Here is a 19,668-nt window from a genome sequence, read left to right on the forward strand (position 1 = left end):
TGATAGGGCAACAAGGAGGTATTGGAATGTCTGGAGTGATAGGGCAACAAGGAGGTATTTGAATGTCTGGAGTGATAGGGCAACAAGGAGGTATTTGAATGTCTGGAATGATAGGGCAATAAGGAGGAATTTGAATGTCTGGAATGATAGGGCAATAAGAAGTAATTCAAATGTCTGGGATAAACAGAAAACTTCAAATGTAATAAATAAATGGATGAATAAAAAATATTTATCAATAAATAAATAAATACAAATAAAACTAAAGATAAAACTAGTTTTCAGTTCCACAAAAATTTGATGCTCTTATGATTTACTATCTTTTTACATTAATAAATAAATAACTTTATATATAAATAAACAAACAATTAATTTCAATAAATAAATTAACTCAATAGATTAATATATGAAGAAAAACAGGTTTTCTAATAAAAAGTTGGAAATAAACAAACCAGTGTTAGCATTAAATAATTGCGATGGCATCCAAAACACACCAGAAAAAAAATGATAATCTAATACTTGGAAGTCCAACTCAAATCTGGGCTGAAATGTGAATCCTTCATCATCGCCTTCTAAAACGATGAAATGAGACAATCACGTGTACATTTATTTAAACAAAAAATATTCACCTCGTGCTAAATTTGAGAACGTTTGCTTTCTTTGTGGCTTTTTCCCTCTCTCTCGCTTTCTCCAACTCCCTGGGGATTTAAAACAGATGAGAATTAAATATTGAATCTATATGAAAACAAAATGATTTTGTATTTGTATTTTGTTTAAAAGGGTTTTACGGCGCTTGCGACACATTCAGATCATTTCAGCTCTAGTAAAAAGGAAGAAAATGATATAGTAAAAAAATTCTAGATTTACAAAATTGAAAGCACACGAGAAAAAGTAAGACAAGGGGAATTGGTTCAAATAGGGAAAAGATGTGATTCCAAGAGCACACTATCCGTGTACTTAGTTTGAGATGTCACATGACAAAGAAGGGAAGGTTAAAATATACTTGTTGCTAAATGAAGAAGAGAGTTACCGTTGATCTTTTTCTTTTTCTGTCATGGACCTTTGAACCCCGGCATAAGCCAGTGTTTCCACTTCCTGTTGCGGAAAAATTAATTAATGGAATAAAAAGTAACAAAAAAAAGGAAACAATAAACAAATTATAATGTTTAAAAAAACATAAACTTCAAATGATAACAATTTCTTTTATTTCAATTTCCTTTCTTTTTTCTTCAACGAAACCATTGAACCAATGAAATGCATTCTTATATAGATTTAAATAGACCAATCCCCCCCCCCCCCCCCCTCCCCACATTTTTCTCTAGATTATCAAATCGGAACAGTCCTGATTTTGGCCGCTATGCTTTTCAGTATGGATTCAATATTTAGATGAGTTAGGGCTGAAAAATTCAGAATTTGGTTACTCAAAAATTAAATCTGTTCATAAACCAACAAGACTGATAATATGAACTGCTGAAATAATTCTACAACTGATGGTGGAAAGTCTAAAAATAGCATGCACTGACCTGTTCTCTGAACATGAGAGAGATGATTTCCATCACGTGCATGCATAACCTTGACCTTTCCCGGTCAGAACTAGCAATGTAAAGAATCAGATCTTCAAGGCCACTTGTGTGAGATGCCCTGTGTCAAAACAGAAACATTTGAATGATTACAAAAATAAATAAATAAATAAATAATAATAATATTAATAATAATAATATTAATAATAATAATAATAATAATAATAATAATATAATAATAATAAATAATAATAATAATAAATATTAACAACAATAATATTAATAATAAAATGACAATAATAACGAAATAATAATAATAATAATAATAATAATAATAATAATGACAATAATAATAATAATAATAATAATAATAAATAATGACAATAATAATACTAATAATAATAGTAATGACAATAATAATATTGTCAGTGTTGATGATGATGATGATGATGATGATGATGATGATGATGATGATGATGATGATGATGACACCGATTTCTTTGAGAACCAAGACCCAAAGACAAGTGTGAATCAGCTGTGATGACTTAATCCCATCCAAAGTGTGACTAGTTGTTACAGGACAGACAACCTGATGGAATGTCTTACCACAAGATTTGGTCATGGGTCGTGGCATCGTCATCCGTTCTCTGGAAACAAAAACAAAAAAACAAACAATCAAAATTAAGGTAACGTGCGACAATGTCGAGATAGGAGATAGAAGACATGGTAAACGCCTCCCTGCCCACTATGGGAGGTCAGGAACACCATTTCGTGCAAGCTTCTCTTCATGAAACGGCATCACCCTTAAATCATAGAAAATGGTTCATCCTCCCTGAAGGCTTCCCTGAACTGTTGCCTTGAAGCAACCAATGCTTTCCTCTTTTAACAAATCAACTCACCAACACTGAACAAGGTCAGATGAACATTTCAAAGGCTATAGCCATATAAAGGCCATCCCTGTAAAACATTAAATGAACCCCTGACATGGGACAGCGTGGCTCAGCGATACAGTCTTTGTTTCCTACCCAAAATTTACCGAGTTCGACTACCCTTGAGTGTGTGGCCTTGAGCAAGTCACCTAGCCCTAGCTCACTTTGCAGCGCTACACGCTGGGTTATTCCAGTCTTCCCTTGGAATAGACCCTAGAGACAAAGTTCCCCTTGGGATGAATAAAGGGAATTTAATTTTTATTTATTTACATGAAAACCATCTCTGAAGTGGGAGATGATATTTGTTGACATTTAGGAGTTTTACAGCATCAGTCACATTATGAGGCCTCTTCAAATTAACACTGGGAAAAATAATTTTCTCTAGTGAAACGTTTACAGGAGGAGATAAATTAAAACTTATCCACATGTCATACCAATGTTAGACAAAAAAATCTTTAATGCTTCGTACCGTTCACAAGTGAAATAATATTAGATTAGAAACAAAGAATGCATTTTATACGCATTGTTTTAAAACTTTGAACGACCAAGAGTCGTATTATCTTCGATTTCAATGCCACCAGTAAGGCTGTCTTACTCATTTGTTTCACGATTCCTTGATAATATTATTAATAAATCACTTTATATTTTTAATCTTATGCTGTTATGTAAACAGTTTAATTCACATTTGCCTCATTCCTTGTGCTTCATTCATTTTCCTATCAAGCAAAAATTTTGTACTAGGTGCTCTTTTTGGACTAACAGAAGAAGAGGAAAAGGAGAAGGAAGAAAAATAAGAAAAAATAAAAAGAAGAGGAAAAGGCGGAAGAAGTAAAAGCTTCTATAACCCTGCCAATAATTAAAATCAACACAAAGTTTTTAAAAAATACCAGAGAGGAGTGACCTCCCTTACCAATTCTAAAAATACCAGAGAGGAGTGACCTCCCTTACCAATTCTAAAAATACCAGAGAGGAGTGACCTCCCTTACCAATTCTAAAAATACCAGAGAGGAGTGACCTCCCTTACCAATTCTAAAAATACCAGAGAGGAGTGACCTCCCTTACCAATTCTCTGTCTGGGTCCGGGGGAATCATGAGGACATTTCGAACCAAAATGAGCAGACGTTCCAGCTGTAGGTAATCTTCTTCTCGCCTCGTCTCCCATTCCTGTCAGAAACAATCCAGTTTGATCAGAACAAAGCATGGCAATAAATATGGAAATTTTAAAGTCATTCTGAGATACTTGAATCCAGTGCAGCTTTGAGGTCCAGTGGGTAAGACACTCTCTCAGGGTTCGAGTCCCACTTTAAGCAGTGCATAGTTGAGTCCCTGGAAAAGGCTCTTTACACACAATGTCTCATCGTACTCGGGTGTAAAATGAGAACCTGGTCATTAACAGCGTTGTCTCTGTCTAGAAAAATTGTGATATTGCCTAAGAAGGCTTTGAAGGACTATTTGGACAGACAGATCTCATCCTTTCTCACTTTGCAACGCTGAAACTCGACTGATGCCTGAGATATTAAAGTCTTCTTTTAGAATAGACCCAAAGGAAAATGGGAATAAAGACAATATTATTATTCTGTTTTTATGTTATCTAGCATGCCTTGAATCTCAAATCCAAGACAGACACTTGACACATCACATTGACACAAATCCAATACAGACACTTGACACTCACATTGACACAAATCCAAGACAGACACTTGACACATCACATTGACAAAAATCCAATACAGACACTTGACACATCACATTGACACAAATCCAAGACAGACACTTGACACATCACATTGACACATATCCAACACGGACACTTGACACTCACATTGACACAAATCCAATACAGACACTTGACACTCACATTGACACAAATCCAAGACAGACACTTGACACTCACATTGACACAAATCCAAGACAGACACTTGACACTCACATTGACACAAATCCAATACAGACACTTGACACTCACATTGACACAAATCCAAGACAGACACTTGACACTCACATTGACACATATCCAATACGGACACTTGACACTCACATTGACACAAATCCAAGACAGACACTTGACACATCACATTGACACAACCTACCAGTTTGAGGATGTCTTTTATCTTGTCGGCCAGGACACCAAACAATTCATCGTCCACAAATGCCTGAAAATTACATTTTAAAAATACAACAACAAAAAACGTGAGAATAAATAGAGATAAATAAATCAAAGGAAAGATTTATAATGAATAGATAAATAAAATTTGATGATAACAAATAGGAACATTTCTTTGGCACAGTCCCATCATGCTCTATGCATTATACAGTGAACTTTGAACTGTATATGCGTCAGTGCATGACATAATCAGTCGGAATGTGAAAATTTTGGGTTTGCCTTTTTTGCATTTTCAGAAAGAATATGCTCACCAGAGCATTTTAATCTTTATTTGAAGTAAATCGGGTGATTTTTCATGAATTTATGGTCAGATGTATGGGAAAGGTATCCATAGACCTGTAAATGAGCTCTATAAAAATTGACTGAAACTGAAACTCTTCTTCGTAATTCGTCGTAGCTGTAAAATCCAAAGAATCAAAATGAAAAGTAAACAGCTAGCTCACTTGAGCAAAGCAATGGCAGAAAACTAATTTGCGCGGGAATTAATTAGGCTAATTACCATTGTTCCTTATAATTAGGTACCCAATCAGTGAAGAAACTTAGAAATGGTCAACCAGTTTGTTTACAACATGAGGCAATCGAGATGTGCTTGTAGTAATCATTTAACTTTCGATTTGAAGGTGTCTACATAACGAACTTCCGGTGTTCGAATTTTTCTTTTCATACTTTTCCTGTCCTTCAAGTAAATGTGGTCAATTTTGGCTTAGACGAAACAGTGAAATTTATCCCTCGGCGGCTCAGTTAAAATTGGCTACGACAGGTTTGGAAAGTGAAAAAATAATTTCACGAAGGCTGTGTGAAAATACACTGGGGTGTGTTCCGACACGGCAATTCTAAAAAGCGTCGCTTAGCCTTGGCAATATATCCATCGTTAATATAAACGGCCCATGAGCTATGCGTAGCGCTGAGGAACATTCCTAATTAACTTTACAGTCATTCGACTACAATTCATGAATTTTTTCTTTATTCAATTCTTTCTTCCCTTTTTAAAAATATTTGAATTTGACGAATTGACTGATTTCAGTTAATTGACTGAGAATTTACCGGTCTATACCCAGCAACTTTTCTCAAATTTCATACTCTTTCAACTTGACTAGCTGTAAAAAATATTTAGAAGTGAAATTAAATATTTCCCAAAGATGTTCAAAAGGGTTGATTAATTTAATCAATTATGAAAAGAACTCATTTTGGATAAAAATTGACCTTCTAACTAAACTTGGCAATATCTCAGTTCAAACCTTTTCACCGTCCGACTGATTGTGTCATTCACTGTAAGACTTACTTACTTACTTATCCGAACTAGCGACCACCTGAGTTCTAGCCCTTCGGTCTTGTGCCATGACGTAGAAGTTAGATGTCTTTTGTAGTTGTTCCAGGTGACTATAAAGTGTTTTACTGATGCTTGGATTTGGTGGGAGGAATGTGCATCTCAGGTCTTCAAGTGGTTGACATTCAAGCAACTGGTGTGTTACTGTTTCATTGGGGTGTTGACATAGGGGGCAGGAAGGGGATGTGTCTTTTGTAATTTTGCTTAAATGGTTGTTGAGCGGTATGTGTTGTGTTCTTAGTTGAAAGATGATGCTTTGCTGGTGTCTTCTGAGCTTATTTAGGCAATCAGTCTTTACAGGAGTGGTCATATGGGAAAACATACATCTACCTCACTGTAAGACATGACTGATTGTTGTTGTGATTTTGTCGTCGAATGAATGTACTTATCTCATAACAGAAAACAATTGTAAAGCACGTGTGAATACTATTTGTGGATACCGACATTATATCAAGTAATAATAATAATGAACAATACTTCATTTATTCCTCCAGCTGGCCATATTTCCATTCAATACAGTACACATCACCCGTTTAGCACCCTTTTTTTGTAACAGTAATCTTTAAAATATCCCTAGAAACATAAAGCCAAGTACCTATTTCCAACAGTAAGTTTTTGACCATTACCCAAGGACAAAACTCCAGGGCTGACGTTTCCCCACATATCGTCACCCGTCTGGAAACAAGAATTTCTATACAACGGGCAGGGTGGCTCAGCAATAAGGTCTTGATTTCAAATCCTCAAGATACCAGATTCAAACTACCTGCCAGTGGCCTTGAGCAAGTCACCTTGTTTACGTTACAGCACTGCACTGTGACTGATGCCTTGGTTATTCTTCCCTTGGAATAGGCCCTGAACGGAAAATTTCCACTTGGGGATGAATAAAGAGAATTTTATTTTTCTGCTTATTCTAAGGTTATATCAGCACCTGGAACAATGACCAGGTCCACATGCTATTTCAACCTATCAGATCTGACCACTCACCTCCTTGGTGTCCTGTAAATGAGTTTCAATCTCTAGACAAAAATTCCTCAAAGTTTTTTCATCCGGTATTTGGTTGTTGAAACAAGCGGTCACTGGTTGGGTCAGATTGACCAGAAGTCTAAGATTGGAAAAATAATAAAAAGTCAACTTGGAGAGAAAAAATATCAAACTTCAAAAATACCAAAAAAGAAAAAAAAAAAGAAAAAAAAGAAGCGTTTATTTTCTAAAAATCCGATCTTCAAATTGTCACCTTGAGCAGCTTATTCTCTCATCATTTCCATTTCTGAATATTGAGTGGAGCAGGCACTCCGGTCTGGAGTGGTGGATGGTGTCCATTGTACAGCGTCCCTCTTGCTGCCAGGTGAAATTGCCGTAACAATAGGGTCGTGGGTTCGAATCCTCATTGCCAAAAAGTTTTTATTCTCTATTTTCCTCTGGCACTTTTCTACTCCCTTCGTTTCGTGTTATTTTCCATTTCTGTTTGGATTTCCTTCAAAGGTAAATGAATCAGCAGATAACTAGAGGAATAACCCCCCCCCCCCCCTGTCCCTTCCAACCAAGCTACCTACTTGCCAATTGTCTCAAACCACACCTTGTCCTCATCATCCTTTAACCTGTTCAATGCCGTATCTGGAAAGACACGCAATTCAACATTTTGCCAAAAATCTCATCCTTCACATATCAAACGATTTAAATGACCCTCATCTTGACAAACACTCTCAAACCTGGGACTTCAACGTCTTCATTAAAGTCCCAGGTTTAAGAGCATTTGCCAAGATGAGGCTCAATGAAATCGATCAATATCCAAAGGACAAGTTTTCTGACCAAATTTTGAAATGCGTGTCTTTCCAAAGTATGGCTTTTTAAAAATTGGCTTAACAACGAAATGAGATCATTCTGAACAAACACCCCCCCCCCCCCACCCTCCCCTAATAATAATAATAATAAATGACAATTGTTGAGCGCTTTCCATGAACCAAACATCTCAAAGCGTTTTACAGATAACGAATTACGTTCCAAGCACATGTACTCAAAATCAAACATGGAAACAAAATAAATACTCTAAATAAAAGTAGACAAACATTACAATGAGCACGGTGTAAAATCAATTGTGAAAATGTGGGTTATAAAATCAGATTTAAGCTTGAGATATTCTCGATTTCTCCAATGGCAATATATTGTGGTAGAGCATTCCAAAGGTTAAGGCCAGAACAATGAAAAGAGCGATCACCAAAAGATTTTAACCTGCTTTTTGGTACAGGCAATACAAGCCACTTACTTGACAACTGTCTCAAACAAGGTCTTGCCTTTGTGAAATCCTTTAATCAACAGAATGAGATCATTCTGAACAAGACAAGAACCCCCCCCCCCCCCCCCCCACACAGACACACACACACCCAGGGGCCATTCCACGTCAAGTGGACCAAGGGTGGGAAATACACCCCTTTTGATTTACCTCAAACTTGGCTCAATTGAAGATACTTATGAGACATGAAGAAAACCAAATTTTCAGTTCAGAATATGGATATTTGAATTTTTTACATTTTTTTGAAATTTTGTCTCAAAACGTGTCAAAATCAAATTTGCTTGTGGGTCCATTTTTGCGAGGCTATAACTTTTTTATTAATCAAGTTAACTCTCTCAGATTTGGTAACCCTGTACAACTTTTAGCATAGATTACAGGTATTTAAAGGAAAATGAAAATATTTATCAACTTTTTGAGTTATCTGCCCTTGAATATGGCTCCCCATGCTGTTCGGCAAAAAAATGAATTTTTTCAATATTTTTTTTCAGGACTTTAATCTTTCATTTTTGGTCATTGATGATTTGTATCTCAATAAATAACATATGGTCCAACATAATATATCAAAAATCTGGGTCTGGTACTATAATTTTTCGAACAATAACGCATAGCGTAATGCGACGTGCACCAAAATCGCAAATTTTTGTCAACTTTAAGGCTCAAAACGGTCAAAGATGTCGGCTGGGATTTTTTTCAAAATTCGATATTTTGTGCAGATACACTATTTCTATAAGCACATGGAAGCTTTCCTTGTATTTTGAGGTGCTTCATGGTAAAAATCACCTGCAAAGAAGCTAAGTATTTCAACTTTAAGTTACAAAGGGGCATAACTCAAATTATTTAAACCCCCAAAATCAACTTATAGTACACTGCACAGATAACAAACCAAGCTTAAAATGTTTGGCTTTTAACAAACTCTTAAAAACTAATAAATTCAATGCTTTCAGTTAATTTATTTTTGAAAAAAGTGCGAAATAATGCATTAACAGTTCAATAATTGGAGACTACACACTCATGCAGATATATCAGGGTGGCATGAATGGAAAAAAATTATCCAGCTCCTTTAGATTTATCATTTTGTGTGCTGGAATGTTCTCCAGTTAATAATAGTTTGTAAAAAAAAGAGACAAAATTAAAGAAGAAAAATGACTTTTTGCCGAACCTGACTCTAAAAGAGGTAAAAGAATAACAGATGAGATTAAAGAAAAGGTAATTGAATTTTTATAACAACAATGAATATTTGCGGCTGTGTCCTGGAAAGGAAGACTGTGTTTCAGTCACAATTCATGGAGAAAAAAACTGAAGTGCAAAAGTGTTTGATACTTGTTAAATTGAATGAACTACATGCACAACCTTTTAAAAAGTACCCTCAATAACTCAATGTAATATTGGTTTATCAAAATTCTGTGAACTCAGGCCCAAATGGTATATTGCTGTAGGACCAAAAGGAATGCATCCAGCTTTTGTCAGTGGAAATGCATCAAAATTCTGTGAACTCAGGCCCAAATGGTATATTGCTGTAGGACCAAAAGGAATGCATCCAGCTTTTGTCAGTGGAAATGCATCAAAATTCTGTGAACTCAGGCCCAAATGGTATATTGCTGTAGGACCAAAAGGAATGCATCCAGCTTTTGTTAGTGGAAATGCATCAAAATTCTGTGAACTCAGGCCCAAATGGTATATTGCTGTAGGACCAAAAGGAATGCATCCAGCTTTTGTTAGTGAAATGCATCAAAATTCTGTGAACTCAGGCCCAAATGGTATATTGCTGTAGGACCAAAAGGAATGCATCCAGCTTTTGTTAGTGAAATGCATCAAAATTCTGTGAACTCAGGCCCAAATGGTATATTGCTGTAGGACCAAAAGGAATGCATCCAGCTTTTGTTAGTGAAATGCATCAAAATTCTGTGAACTCAGGCCCAAATGGTATATTGCTGTAGGACCAAAAGGAATGCATCCAGCTTTTGTTAGTGAAATGCATCAAAATTCTGTGAACTCAGGCCCAAATGGTATATTGCTGTAGGACCAAAAGGAATGCATCCAGCTTTTGTCAGTGGAAATGCATCAAAATTCTGTGAACTCAGGCCCAAATGGTATATTGCTGTAGGACCAAAAGGAATGCATCCAGCTTTTGTCAGTGGAAATGCATCAAAATTCTGTGAACTCAGGCCCAAATGGTATATTGCTGTAGGACCAAAAGGAATGCATCCAGCTTTTGTTAGTGGAAATGCATCAAAATTCTGTGAACTCAGGCCCAAATGGTATATTGCTGTAGGACCAAAAGGAATGCATCCAGCTTTTGTCAGTGGAAATGCATCAAAATTCTGTGAACTCAGGCCCAAATGGTATATTGCTGTAGGACCAAAAGGAATGCATCCAGCTTTTGTTAGTGGAAATGCATCAAAATTCTGTGAACTCAGGCCCAAATGGTATATTGCTGTAGGACCAAAAGGAATGCATCCAGCTTTTGTCAGTGGAAATGCATCAAAATTCTGTGAACTCAGGCCCAAATGGTATATTGCTGTAGGACCAAAAGGAATGCATCCAGCTTTTGTTAGTGGAAATGCATCAAAATTCTGTGAACTCAGGCCCAAATGGTATATTGCTGTAGGACCAAAAGGAATGCATCAAAATTCAAAGCTGTTCCTCTGGATCAATTTAACTAATCTGAATAATTACGTCAAATAGTGTGCAATATTGAAAATCCAGAATGTATAGTTCATCGTTGTGAAAAATGTCCTGGAACAGACAATCTGAAAGCATTTCTTAATAATCTCTTTTCTCAATATGATCTTGATCTCAGTGATATGCTTACATTCAAACAGTGGTGCATACTGACAGAGCTACTTTATTAATACTGGAAGATACTGTTGAAAATATTACTGATAAAATCTGCAAAACAATTCATGACCTTAGACCACATTGTTTTATTGCACAGTCTCAAGCTGCATGTCTAAACCATGTGAAAGACACCCTGAGTGATAATACCATAGCCATAGTTCTATTAGGTTTTGCTGAAAGTTATTCTTTTATCATTCAAGATACTGTCCAGGGCGTCATTGAGACAATACACAATTGACACCTCATCCTTCTGTTGTATTACTGGGAGAATGGAAAATTAAATCATATTAGTATTTTTATCGCTAGTGACTATTTATCACATGACATTGCACCAGTGCACACAATTATGAGACAGATGGTGGGACATTTGAAGTCATCTCTCCCTAGCATAAAAATAAAGTGATTTACTTCAGTGATGGAGCAGCATCACAATATATAAACTATAAACATTTTCAAAATAATGTCATCATCATGATGATTTGGGATTGCATGCGGAATGTCACTTTTTTGCAACAATCCACGGAAAAATCGCCTTGTGATAGAATTAGGAGAACTGTGAAACCATTAGCACTTTGAACAAGTCTACAAGCTCTATATGACAACCAGATCTTATGCCCAAAACAACTTTGTGAATGGTGCTCTTGCGACATACATGGCATAAGATTTGCATATGAGACTTCTACTTCTAAAGACGTGGAAGCTAATTCTATAACCCCACTCCATGTTTTGAATTAGCACAGAGAATTCTTGGAACACAGAGTCATCAGTGTTGCTTTAGACCAATATCTATTTAAAAACTATCTTTTAGTAGAATTTTTGTGGATCATGGCACTAGCAATTCATTTCTTGATATGAGTATGAGTAAGGATGTCAACCAAATTTTTTTTTCGAGTTGGCATGTATGTATGCTACAGCGATTTATGATCAGGAATGAAAGTGGAATATAGTAACTGTAGTTGACCTCTCTGAGGAAAATTCTGATGTTCTAATCAAATTAATGCATCTTGACAGTCACATCTATATTGGCCACAAAATGAAAGATTTCCTTTCAGATTGTCTGTTGCACATGTTTCACAACGACGAAGCATACATTCTGGATTTTCAATATTACACAGTTTTATTTAGTTATTCAGATTAGTGAATTTATCCCTAGGTACAGCTATATATGATTAATTTTGAATTTTGATGCATTTCCCAAACACAAACTGAATGCGTTCCTTATGGTCCCATAGTAATGCACCATCGGGTCTAAATTCACAGAATTTTGATAAACCAATATCATATTGAGGGTAGGTACTATTTAAAAACTTCAGCATGCAGTTCATTCAAATTAACAAGTATCACACGCTTTTGCACTTTAGTTTTTTCCCCATCAATTGTGACTGAAACATAGTCTTTCTTTCCAGGACACAGTCGCAAATATTCATTGTCGTTATAAAAATTCAATTACCTTTCCTTTAATCTCATCTGCTGTTCTTTTACCTCTTTTAGAATCGGGTTCGGCAAAAAGTCCTTTCTCCTTTAACTTTCTCACTTCTTTTACAAGCTATTTTTAATGGGAGAACATTCCAGCACACAAAATGATAAATCTAAAGGAGCTGGATAATTTTTTTTTCCATTCATGCCATCCTGATATTTCTGAATGAGTGTGTAGCCCACAATTATTGAACTGTTAATGCATTATTTCGCACTTTTTTCAAAAATAAATAAACTGAAAGCATTGAATTTGTTGTATTTTTGGTAAGATGGTGATGATAAAAAGAGATATAAATCAATGGAACACGAAACACAGCTTATTCGTTTTCTATTTACAACGGAAGACGTTGCTCTTTTCACCAAAGGTTTCCATACAGTCACAAGAGTTACAAAAGTGACTCGTCATTCGTACATTCATTCATTCATCATTAATTTCTTAATACATTACAGAATTTATTAGCTTTTAAGAGTTTGTTAGAAGCCAAACATTTTAAGCTTTGTTTGTTATCTGTGCAGTGTACTATAAGTTGATTTTGGGGGTTTAAATAATTTATTGAGTTATGCCCCTTTGTAACTTAAAGTTGAAATACTTAGGTTCTTTGCAGGTGATTTTTACCATGAAGCACCTCAAAATACAAGGAAAGCTTCCATGTGCTTATAGAAATAGTGTATCTGCACAAAATATCGAATTTTGAAAAAAATCCCAGCCGACATCTTTGACCGTTTTGAGCCTTAAAGTTGACAAAAATTTGCGATTTTGGTGCACGTCGCATTACGCTATGCGTTATTGTTCGAAAAATTATAGTACCAGACCCAGATTTTTGATATATTATGTTGGACATATGTTATTTATTGAGATACAAATCATCAATGACCAAAAATGAAAGATTAAAGTCCTGAAAAAAAATATTGAAAAAATTCATTTTTTTGCCGAACAGCATGGGGAGCCATATTCAAGGGCAGATAACTCAAAAAGTTGATAAATATTTTCATTTTCCTTTAAATACCTGTAATCTATGCTAAAAGTTGTACAGGATTACCAAATCTGAGAGAGTTAACTTGATTAATAAAAAAGTTATAGCCTCTCAAAAATGGACCCACAAGCAAATTTGATTTTGACACGTTTTGAGACAAAATTTTTTAAAAATTGTTAAAAATTCAAATATCCATATTCTGAACTGAAAAATTGGTTTTCTTCATGACTCATAAGCATCTTCAATTGAGCCAAGTTTGAGGAAAATCAAAAGGGGTGTGGTTCCCAATTTCCGAAAATTTGGTCCACTTGACATGGAATGGCCCCCCAGGCAAACCACTTACTTGACAACTGTCTCAAACAATGTCTTGTCCTTGTGGTAACCTTTAAACAATGGAATGAGATCATTCTGGACAATCTTAGCATGGCCAAGCTGCCGACGAATGTCACAAGTGTCTGTGTCTCGACGAAGGAACCGAATCAAATCCCTGACTGTCTCTGGTTGAGATAAAAATAAAATTGATTTTGACATTCCATTTCCTGTCTGGATAAACAAACGGTTGAGGTCCCGATAGGTCAATTCATAGAGTACTTGATCCACACCAAAATGAAAAGGGATTGATCCCTGACAGATTTAAGATTTTTATTGATCCCCCTGTCCACCAGAGGTCATTGGGTAGCTGGGTCTGATAAATCTGGTGGAAAGTATTTAGCTATAGACCAGCATCCTCTTCAAAGGATAGCAAACAACTGCTGTTGTTCATTTAGCACTTTAGAAAGCAGGAAAATCTCTGCTCCGAATGTCTTATAGCTCTGAAGGACAACAGAACTATAATCATTTCATGCCCTCTCATACGAATGTGTCACAATATAAGATAAACGTGTCCATGATTTTTAAAAATTATTTACTTTTATTAATTTCATGCTACAATTTCTTCCTACATATATCTTATTTTCTATATTCTAATTGATGGTAAGACGGGATTGATGTGTCTTCCATTCATTCACTTGTTGGAATTCAGGATAGAAGTGATGCCTTGACACTGCTGTTGTTGTTTGTTTTTTAAAGGGTTTTACGGCGCTTGCAACACATCAAGGTCATATCAGCACCAGTAAAAAGGAAGAAAATTGGATAGTAAAAAGTTCTAGAATTACAATTAAAACATCCAAGAATAAGGCAAACAAAGGGGAATTGGTTCAAATAGGGAACAGATGTAGATTCCAAGTGCACTTTATCAGCATCAGTATACTTAGTTTGAGATCAGCTAAAAAGTCTCATCCAGACATAAGCACATGTCCCTAATAAGAGGAATACACTCAAATGTTTACAAATCATATATAATACATAAACAAAACATAATACAGTGCATAACTGAACAGAGAGATAACTTACAAAAAGCTCAATAAAAATTAAATTTTTAACAGACATGTCTGTTATTAATAATAACCTTTTTGAAATAATCAACTACCCCTCTATCCAACCACTGCCGGGATTCCACGAGCTGACAAGAAAGCAGTGGGTACATGCAAACAGGATCAGATCCCGACAAGGCAGGACAGCGACAAACCTGTACCGCTGGGGATACCGAGATTCGCCCAAGTGCACAGCATGTGGTGGTGCCAAACAAGATATGGACCACTTGGTCCTGCACTGCCCGTCCACAGCCATGCCAGGGGGCTATGATACCGTCCATCAAGGAGGACAAAAATACCTGGACTGGAGTGAAACGGTTCACTTGGAGGTGTAACCATAAGAAACTACTAACTAATAACCTTTTTCTTGGAAATCAGAGTTTAGTTTAGATAGGGATGTCCGTTAATTTAAATTAAAACAGGCTTTTCTTAAGTCTGACTTACCAAGACAATCTGGCTCTTTGACATAAACGTTGCCTTCCAAATATCCCAAAGCACTACACGTAGCTTGAAGCTCCACGTCCATTTTTATATCACAGACTTGACGTGGACTCGCTAATTACAATGTCTTGGTCTTGATCATTTGATCATTTGTGGCCTTAAAATTGAAACATGAATTAGATATTATATTGTGACAGCAAGAGATGTGGGAATGGTGGTAGCCTAGGTTGAAATGAATTGAATCAAAATCTCAACATGCGATGGGTTGACATTGTGATTCACTGACATTTTCGTCTTCTCTTCACTCTTCGTCTCTAGAACTAGAAATAGAAGACTGACTCACACTCACACTGATAAGAAGTGACTGAGGGTCTGTGAGTGACAGGATTTCCATACGGTAGGTAAGTACCTAGATTCTTCATGTTCAATATCGAAGAAGAATCTTATTCATAAATAACTGCTATAATACGATAATTTTACCAGACAAACGAATCGAGATTGAAAAAAAAAAAAAAAGAAAAAAAAGGTAAAGTGGAAAGTTGTGCGAGTGTGGCAATGACGAAGTGCATATCGTCTGCTGGATTTGACTTTAACTCACTGTGTCCGTATATTTTAAGGACACAATTTCCTAACAAAACAATAACTCACTGTCTTAATCTACTTCACGTGATGTTTATTCTGCGTGCTGTGGGAGATACAATCAACTTTTCATATCATAATCACGATACTCGACGGTCTAAATTCTAATTAAGTAAGCTGTTTAGTCAGTTCAGTCGGTCACTTGGGACTTTGTTTAGTGTTTAGATTTTAGAGCTTGGTTTTACCGCCATGTTGCTGATTTTTTTGAAAAATAGAGCCAAATATTTAAAGGGGACCATAACTATTTCCATCCGATCACACTCAAATCTTATATATTTATTCGTTTATTTATTTTTGTGGAAGAGTCTTTCTAAGGGCTTGCCGATGCACGTTAAATTAAAATGAAAAAACGATTAAATGTGGATTATGGTCTTGTGGTATGAAACTCACTTATGAATGGGTAGGTCCCTGGTTCGAGTCTCGCTCTGAGCGGTGTATTTATGAGTCCTTGGGAAAGACTTTTTACTCACATTTGATCACTATATTCAAGTTTAAAATCAGTACCTAATAATTAACAGCACTGCCCCCGTCGAAAATAATTATAATATCGCCAAATAGGCGTCATGTCTCGTCCTACAAGTAAAGTGTTGGCTAGAGGCCCCTTGTAAAGAGTTTTGAGCACAATAAGTGGAAAATGTTTTATATAAATGCTCAAACAATTAAGATTAGGAAAATAAGGAGCAGTATTCGTTATCATAAAGGCTTCAGACCTCAATGTCAACAACATTCATCCCACAACAAATGAACGCAACTGCATCAAACATCCCACGACTTTCATACGTTTCACCACAAATATTTTCCTACACAACCAAATAAAAAATTAAGAGACCAAAATGATGTCCCATCAAATTATGCTACTTTGGTCTCTAGACTTCCTCTTCTTCTTCCAGCTTATCCCGCTTGCTGCAGGATTGCCATAATGAATGTCACTTCTCCATTCATCTCGGTTCATAGCATCATCTTCCTCAAGACCCAATTCTCACATATCGTCCTTTACCTTATCCGACCATCTAGTCTTTGGGCGTCCCTGTTTTCTCTTTACCGCTAATTCTATCTCATATTTTATTTCCCAAATATTCCCTCTGTCGTCTCTTAACATGTCCGAACCATTTCACTCTATCTTCTAGCCTCTTTATTGTTGCATTCCTCACTTCAGTCAACCCTCAAATCAGTTAATTGCTCACTTTATCTTTTCTTTTCCAGCAAAATGACCATCTTGATATCCTTATTTATGCGACCTCAACTTCTTTATCTCGTTTCTGGTCATAGCTGCTGTCTCTATTCCTTTGCGGGTCCACACGACAACCTGATACACACTTTCAAAGAGATATCAGCTGGTTCCTCCAAATCGCCCTCTGATGATTATAAAATGTTTTACAAGGTTTCTTTTTATCTCGTTTCCCGTGCTTTATTATTTTTACATAGCATATTATATAGTGCCTTATTTAAAGGAAGTTTGTAACCAGTTGTAAAAGTATCCAGAATTTCCTTTCTCCGAAAAGAGCCAAAATATGTCTAGTGAGAATCTTCAATCTGGTAATAGTGTTTAGCGCCAATGTCTCGGGCTATGAAATTTTCGATGAATTAAGATAACTATGTACAAGTCAAGGAATCAACCGTTTAATTCTTAGGTACGAGTACAAGAAAAGTCAGCTTCTACTGCTTCTACCAAGGAATTTACCCAATGGAAACCGTACGGTGCTCTTATTGGCTAACCAACCAGCGGCCTCGATGAGAAAAATATCCGCCATTTTGATGTTGGCTGGCAATCGCGTTACTATAGTAAACAAGCGCTGATCGGCCGTTCATGAAAACAAGTTGCTGCTCGCTCGTTTAACTCAAAATTATTCAAAACGATCTCTCTAAAATGATATAAATGTGACTTCTTAAGGTTTTCTTCACGGTCAAAACCACACAACATTCTATTAATGATTACGTCCGAGGCAAAAAGGAATATTGACAGGTCGACCGAGAGTTGAACTCGTGAGACGACAAACATCAATGCGAAGTGTAGCGAGAGTCAAGCTATTGTTTGTCTTGTCCTATTCTATATAGAGAAAAGGATAAATAGTATAGCCTCGTGTGTGAGTGGTTGCGTGTCATAGTCTTGTTTTTAAATTGTTTCTGTTGTTTATGTGTGTAGTGATGACTCTCTCACATTCAATTTCAATGCCGAAAGAGGAATTCCCGCACACAAGAAAGGGGAATTGGGGTGGTATTTGGCATACATATTGTATAGTATCTAGTTCTAAATAGATAACTGATTAGAATTATATTATGATATATAAACACAATGCCAAATACAATTCCGAAGTTTCCTTATTTCAAATGAAGTAAAGCTCCAAAACCTAATGGTAGTGATTGTAGTACTGAGTGTTAGTGAGGTGATGTGGTGTTGGTGGTGGTTGTAGTTGTAGTAGTAATAGTGATGATGATGTGGTGGTGGTGATGATTGTAGTTGTAGTAGTAGTGGTAGTGATGATGATGTGGTGGTGGTTGTAGTAGTAGTGGTAATGGTAATGATATGGTGGTGGTGGTGGTTGTAGTAGTAGTGGTCGTGATGATGATGTGGTGGTGGTGTTTGTAGTAGTAGTGGTAATGATGCGGCTATGTGGTCTAGTAGTATGACACTCGCTTCCGGATCGGAAGGTCCTGGGTTCGAGCCTCGCGCTCGGCGCATAGTTGAGTCCTTGGAAAAGGCTCTTTACTCACATTCTCTCACCGTACTCAGGTGTAAAATGAGTACCTGGCCGTTAACAGAGTTGTCTTTGTCCGAAAAATTGTAATATCGCCTAACAGGCGTCATGTCCCGTTCTACATGTTAAATGTTGACCAGGGACCCCTTGTAAAGCGCTTTGAGCACATTTAGTAGATATTGCACTATATAAAGCTCAATTAAAAAAATATATATATTTCAGTGATGATGATATGGTGGTGGTGGTTGCAGTAGTAGTAGTGGTAGTGATGATAATGTGGTGGTGGTTGTAGTTGTAGTAGTAGTGATAGTGATGATGATGTGGTGGTGGTTGTAGTAGTAGTGGTAGTGATGATGATGTGGTTGTGGTGGTTGTAGTAGTAGTTGTAATGGTGATGATATGGTGGTAGTGGTGGTTGCAGTAGTAGTGGTAATGGTAATGATATGGTGGTGGTTGTAGTAGTAGTGGTCGTGATGACGATGTGGTTGTGGTGGTTGTAGTAGTAGTGGTAGTGATGCTATTGTGGTGGTGTTGTAGTAGTTGAGGTAGTGATGTGGTGGTGGTTGTAGTAGTAGTGGTGGTGGTGGTTGTGGTAGTAGAGGTAATGATGATATGGTGGTGGTGGTTGCAGTAGTAGTGGTAGTGATGACGATGTGGTTGTGGTGATTGTAGTAGTGGTAGTGATGATGATGTGCTGGTGGTGGTGTAGTAGTAGTGGTAGTGATAATGATGTGGGGCTGGTGGTTGTAGTAGTAGTGTTAGTGATGATATTGTGGTGGTGGTTGTAGTAGTAGATGATGTGGTGGTTGGAAAACACATTACAGGTTATTATAATACATGATTACACACATTCTCTAACTTCATTTTTTGACAGCTTCGTTGTGCCATAAATATACGCAACAGTTCTGAAACATTTTATTGTGGATTTTGATATTGTTTGTTATTTTTCTTGTGTCGTTATGTTG

General features: G+C 36.5%; 1 protein-coding gene across 3 annotated transcripts in view; it reads right to left on the minus strand.

The window, feature by feature from the left end:
* Nucleotides 1-16,213, minus strand: part of LOC144957965 (protein timeless homolog) — a 56,187-nt gene extending 39,974 nt beyond the window's left edge. Inside the window, exons 1-10 of one of the 3 annotated variants that reach the window (XM_078889528.1) lie at nucleotides 16,017-16,213; nucleotides 15,372-15,525; nucleotides 13,859-14,012; nucleotides 6,922-7,039; nucleotides 4,537-4,599; nucleotides 3,509-3,610; nucleotides 2,124-2,164; nucleotides 1,521-1,638; nucleotides 1,028-1,092; nucleotides 627-695 (exon numbers count right to left, since the gene is read on the minus strand). In XM_078889528.1, the coding sequence (XP_078745654.1) occupies nucleotides 627-695; nucleotides 1,028-1,092; nucleotides 1,521-1,638; nucleotides 2,124-2,164; nucleotides 3,509-3,610; nucleotides 4,537-4,599; nucleotides 6,922-7,039; nucleotides 13,859-14,012; nucleotides 15,372-15,453 (812 nt within the window). In that variant the 5' untranslated portion in view covers nucleotides 15,454-15,525; nucleotides 16,017-16,213. Of the gene's footprint in view, nucleotides 1-626; nucleotides 696-1,027; nucleotides 1,093-1,520; nucleotides 1,639-2,123; nucleotides 2,165-3,508; nucleotides 3,611-4,536; nucleotides 4,600-6,921; nucleotides 7,040-8,200; nucleotides 8,403-13,858; nucleotides 14,013-15,371; nucleotides 15,526-16,016 lie in introns of those variants that run through there. The other 2 variants (XM_078889529.1, XM_078889530.1) reach the window with 2 other exon arrangements.
* Nucleotides 16,214-19,668: the final 3,455 nt, after the last annotated feature.

The sequence above is a fragment of the Berghia stephanieae genome, chromosome 12 (genome assembly GCF_034508935.2).
Source record: "Berghia stephanieae isolate SIO BIC M18660-M18661 chromosome 12, UCSD_Bste_1.3, whole genome shotgun sequence".
In the NCBI taxonomy this organism is placed as follows: Eukaryota; Metazoa; Mollusca; class Gastropoda; order Nudibranchia; family Aeolidiidae; genus Berghia; species Berghia stephanieae.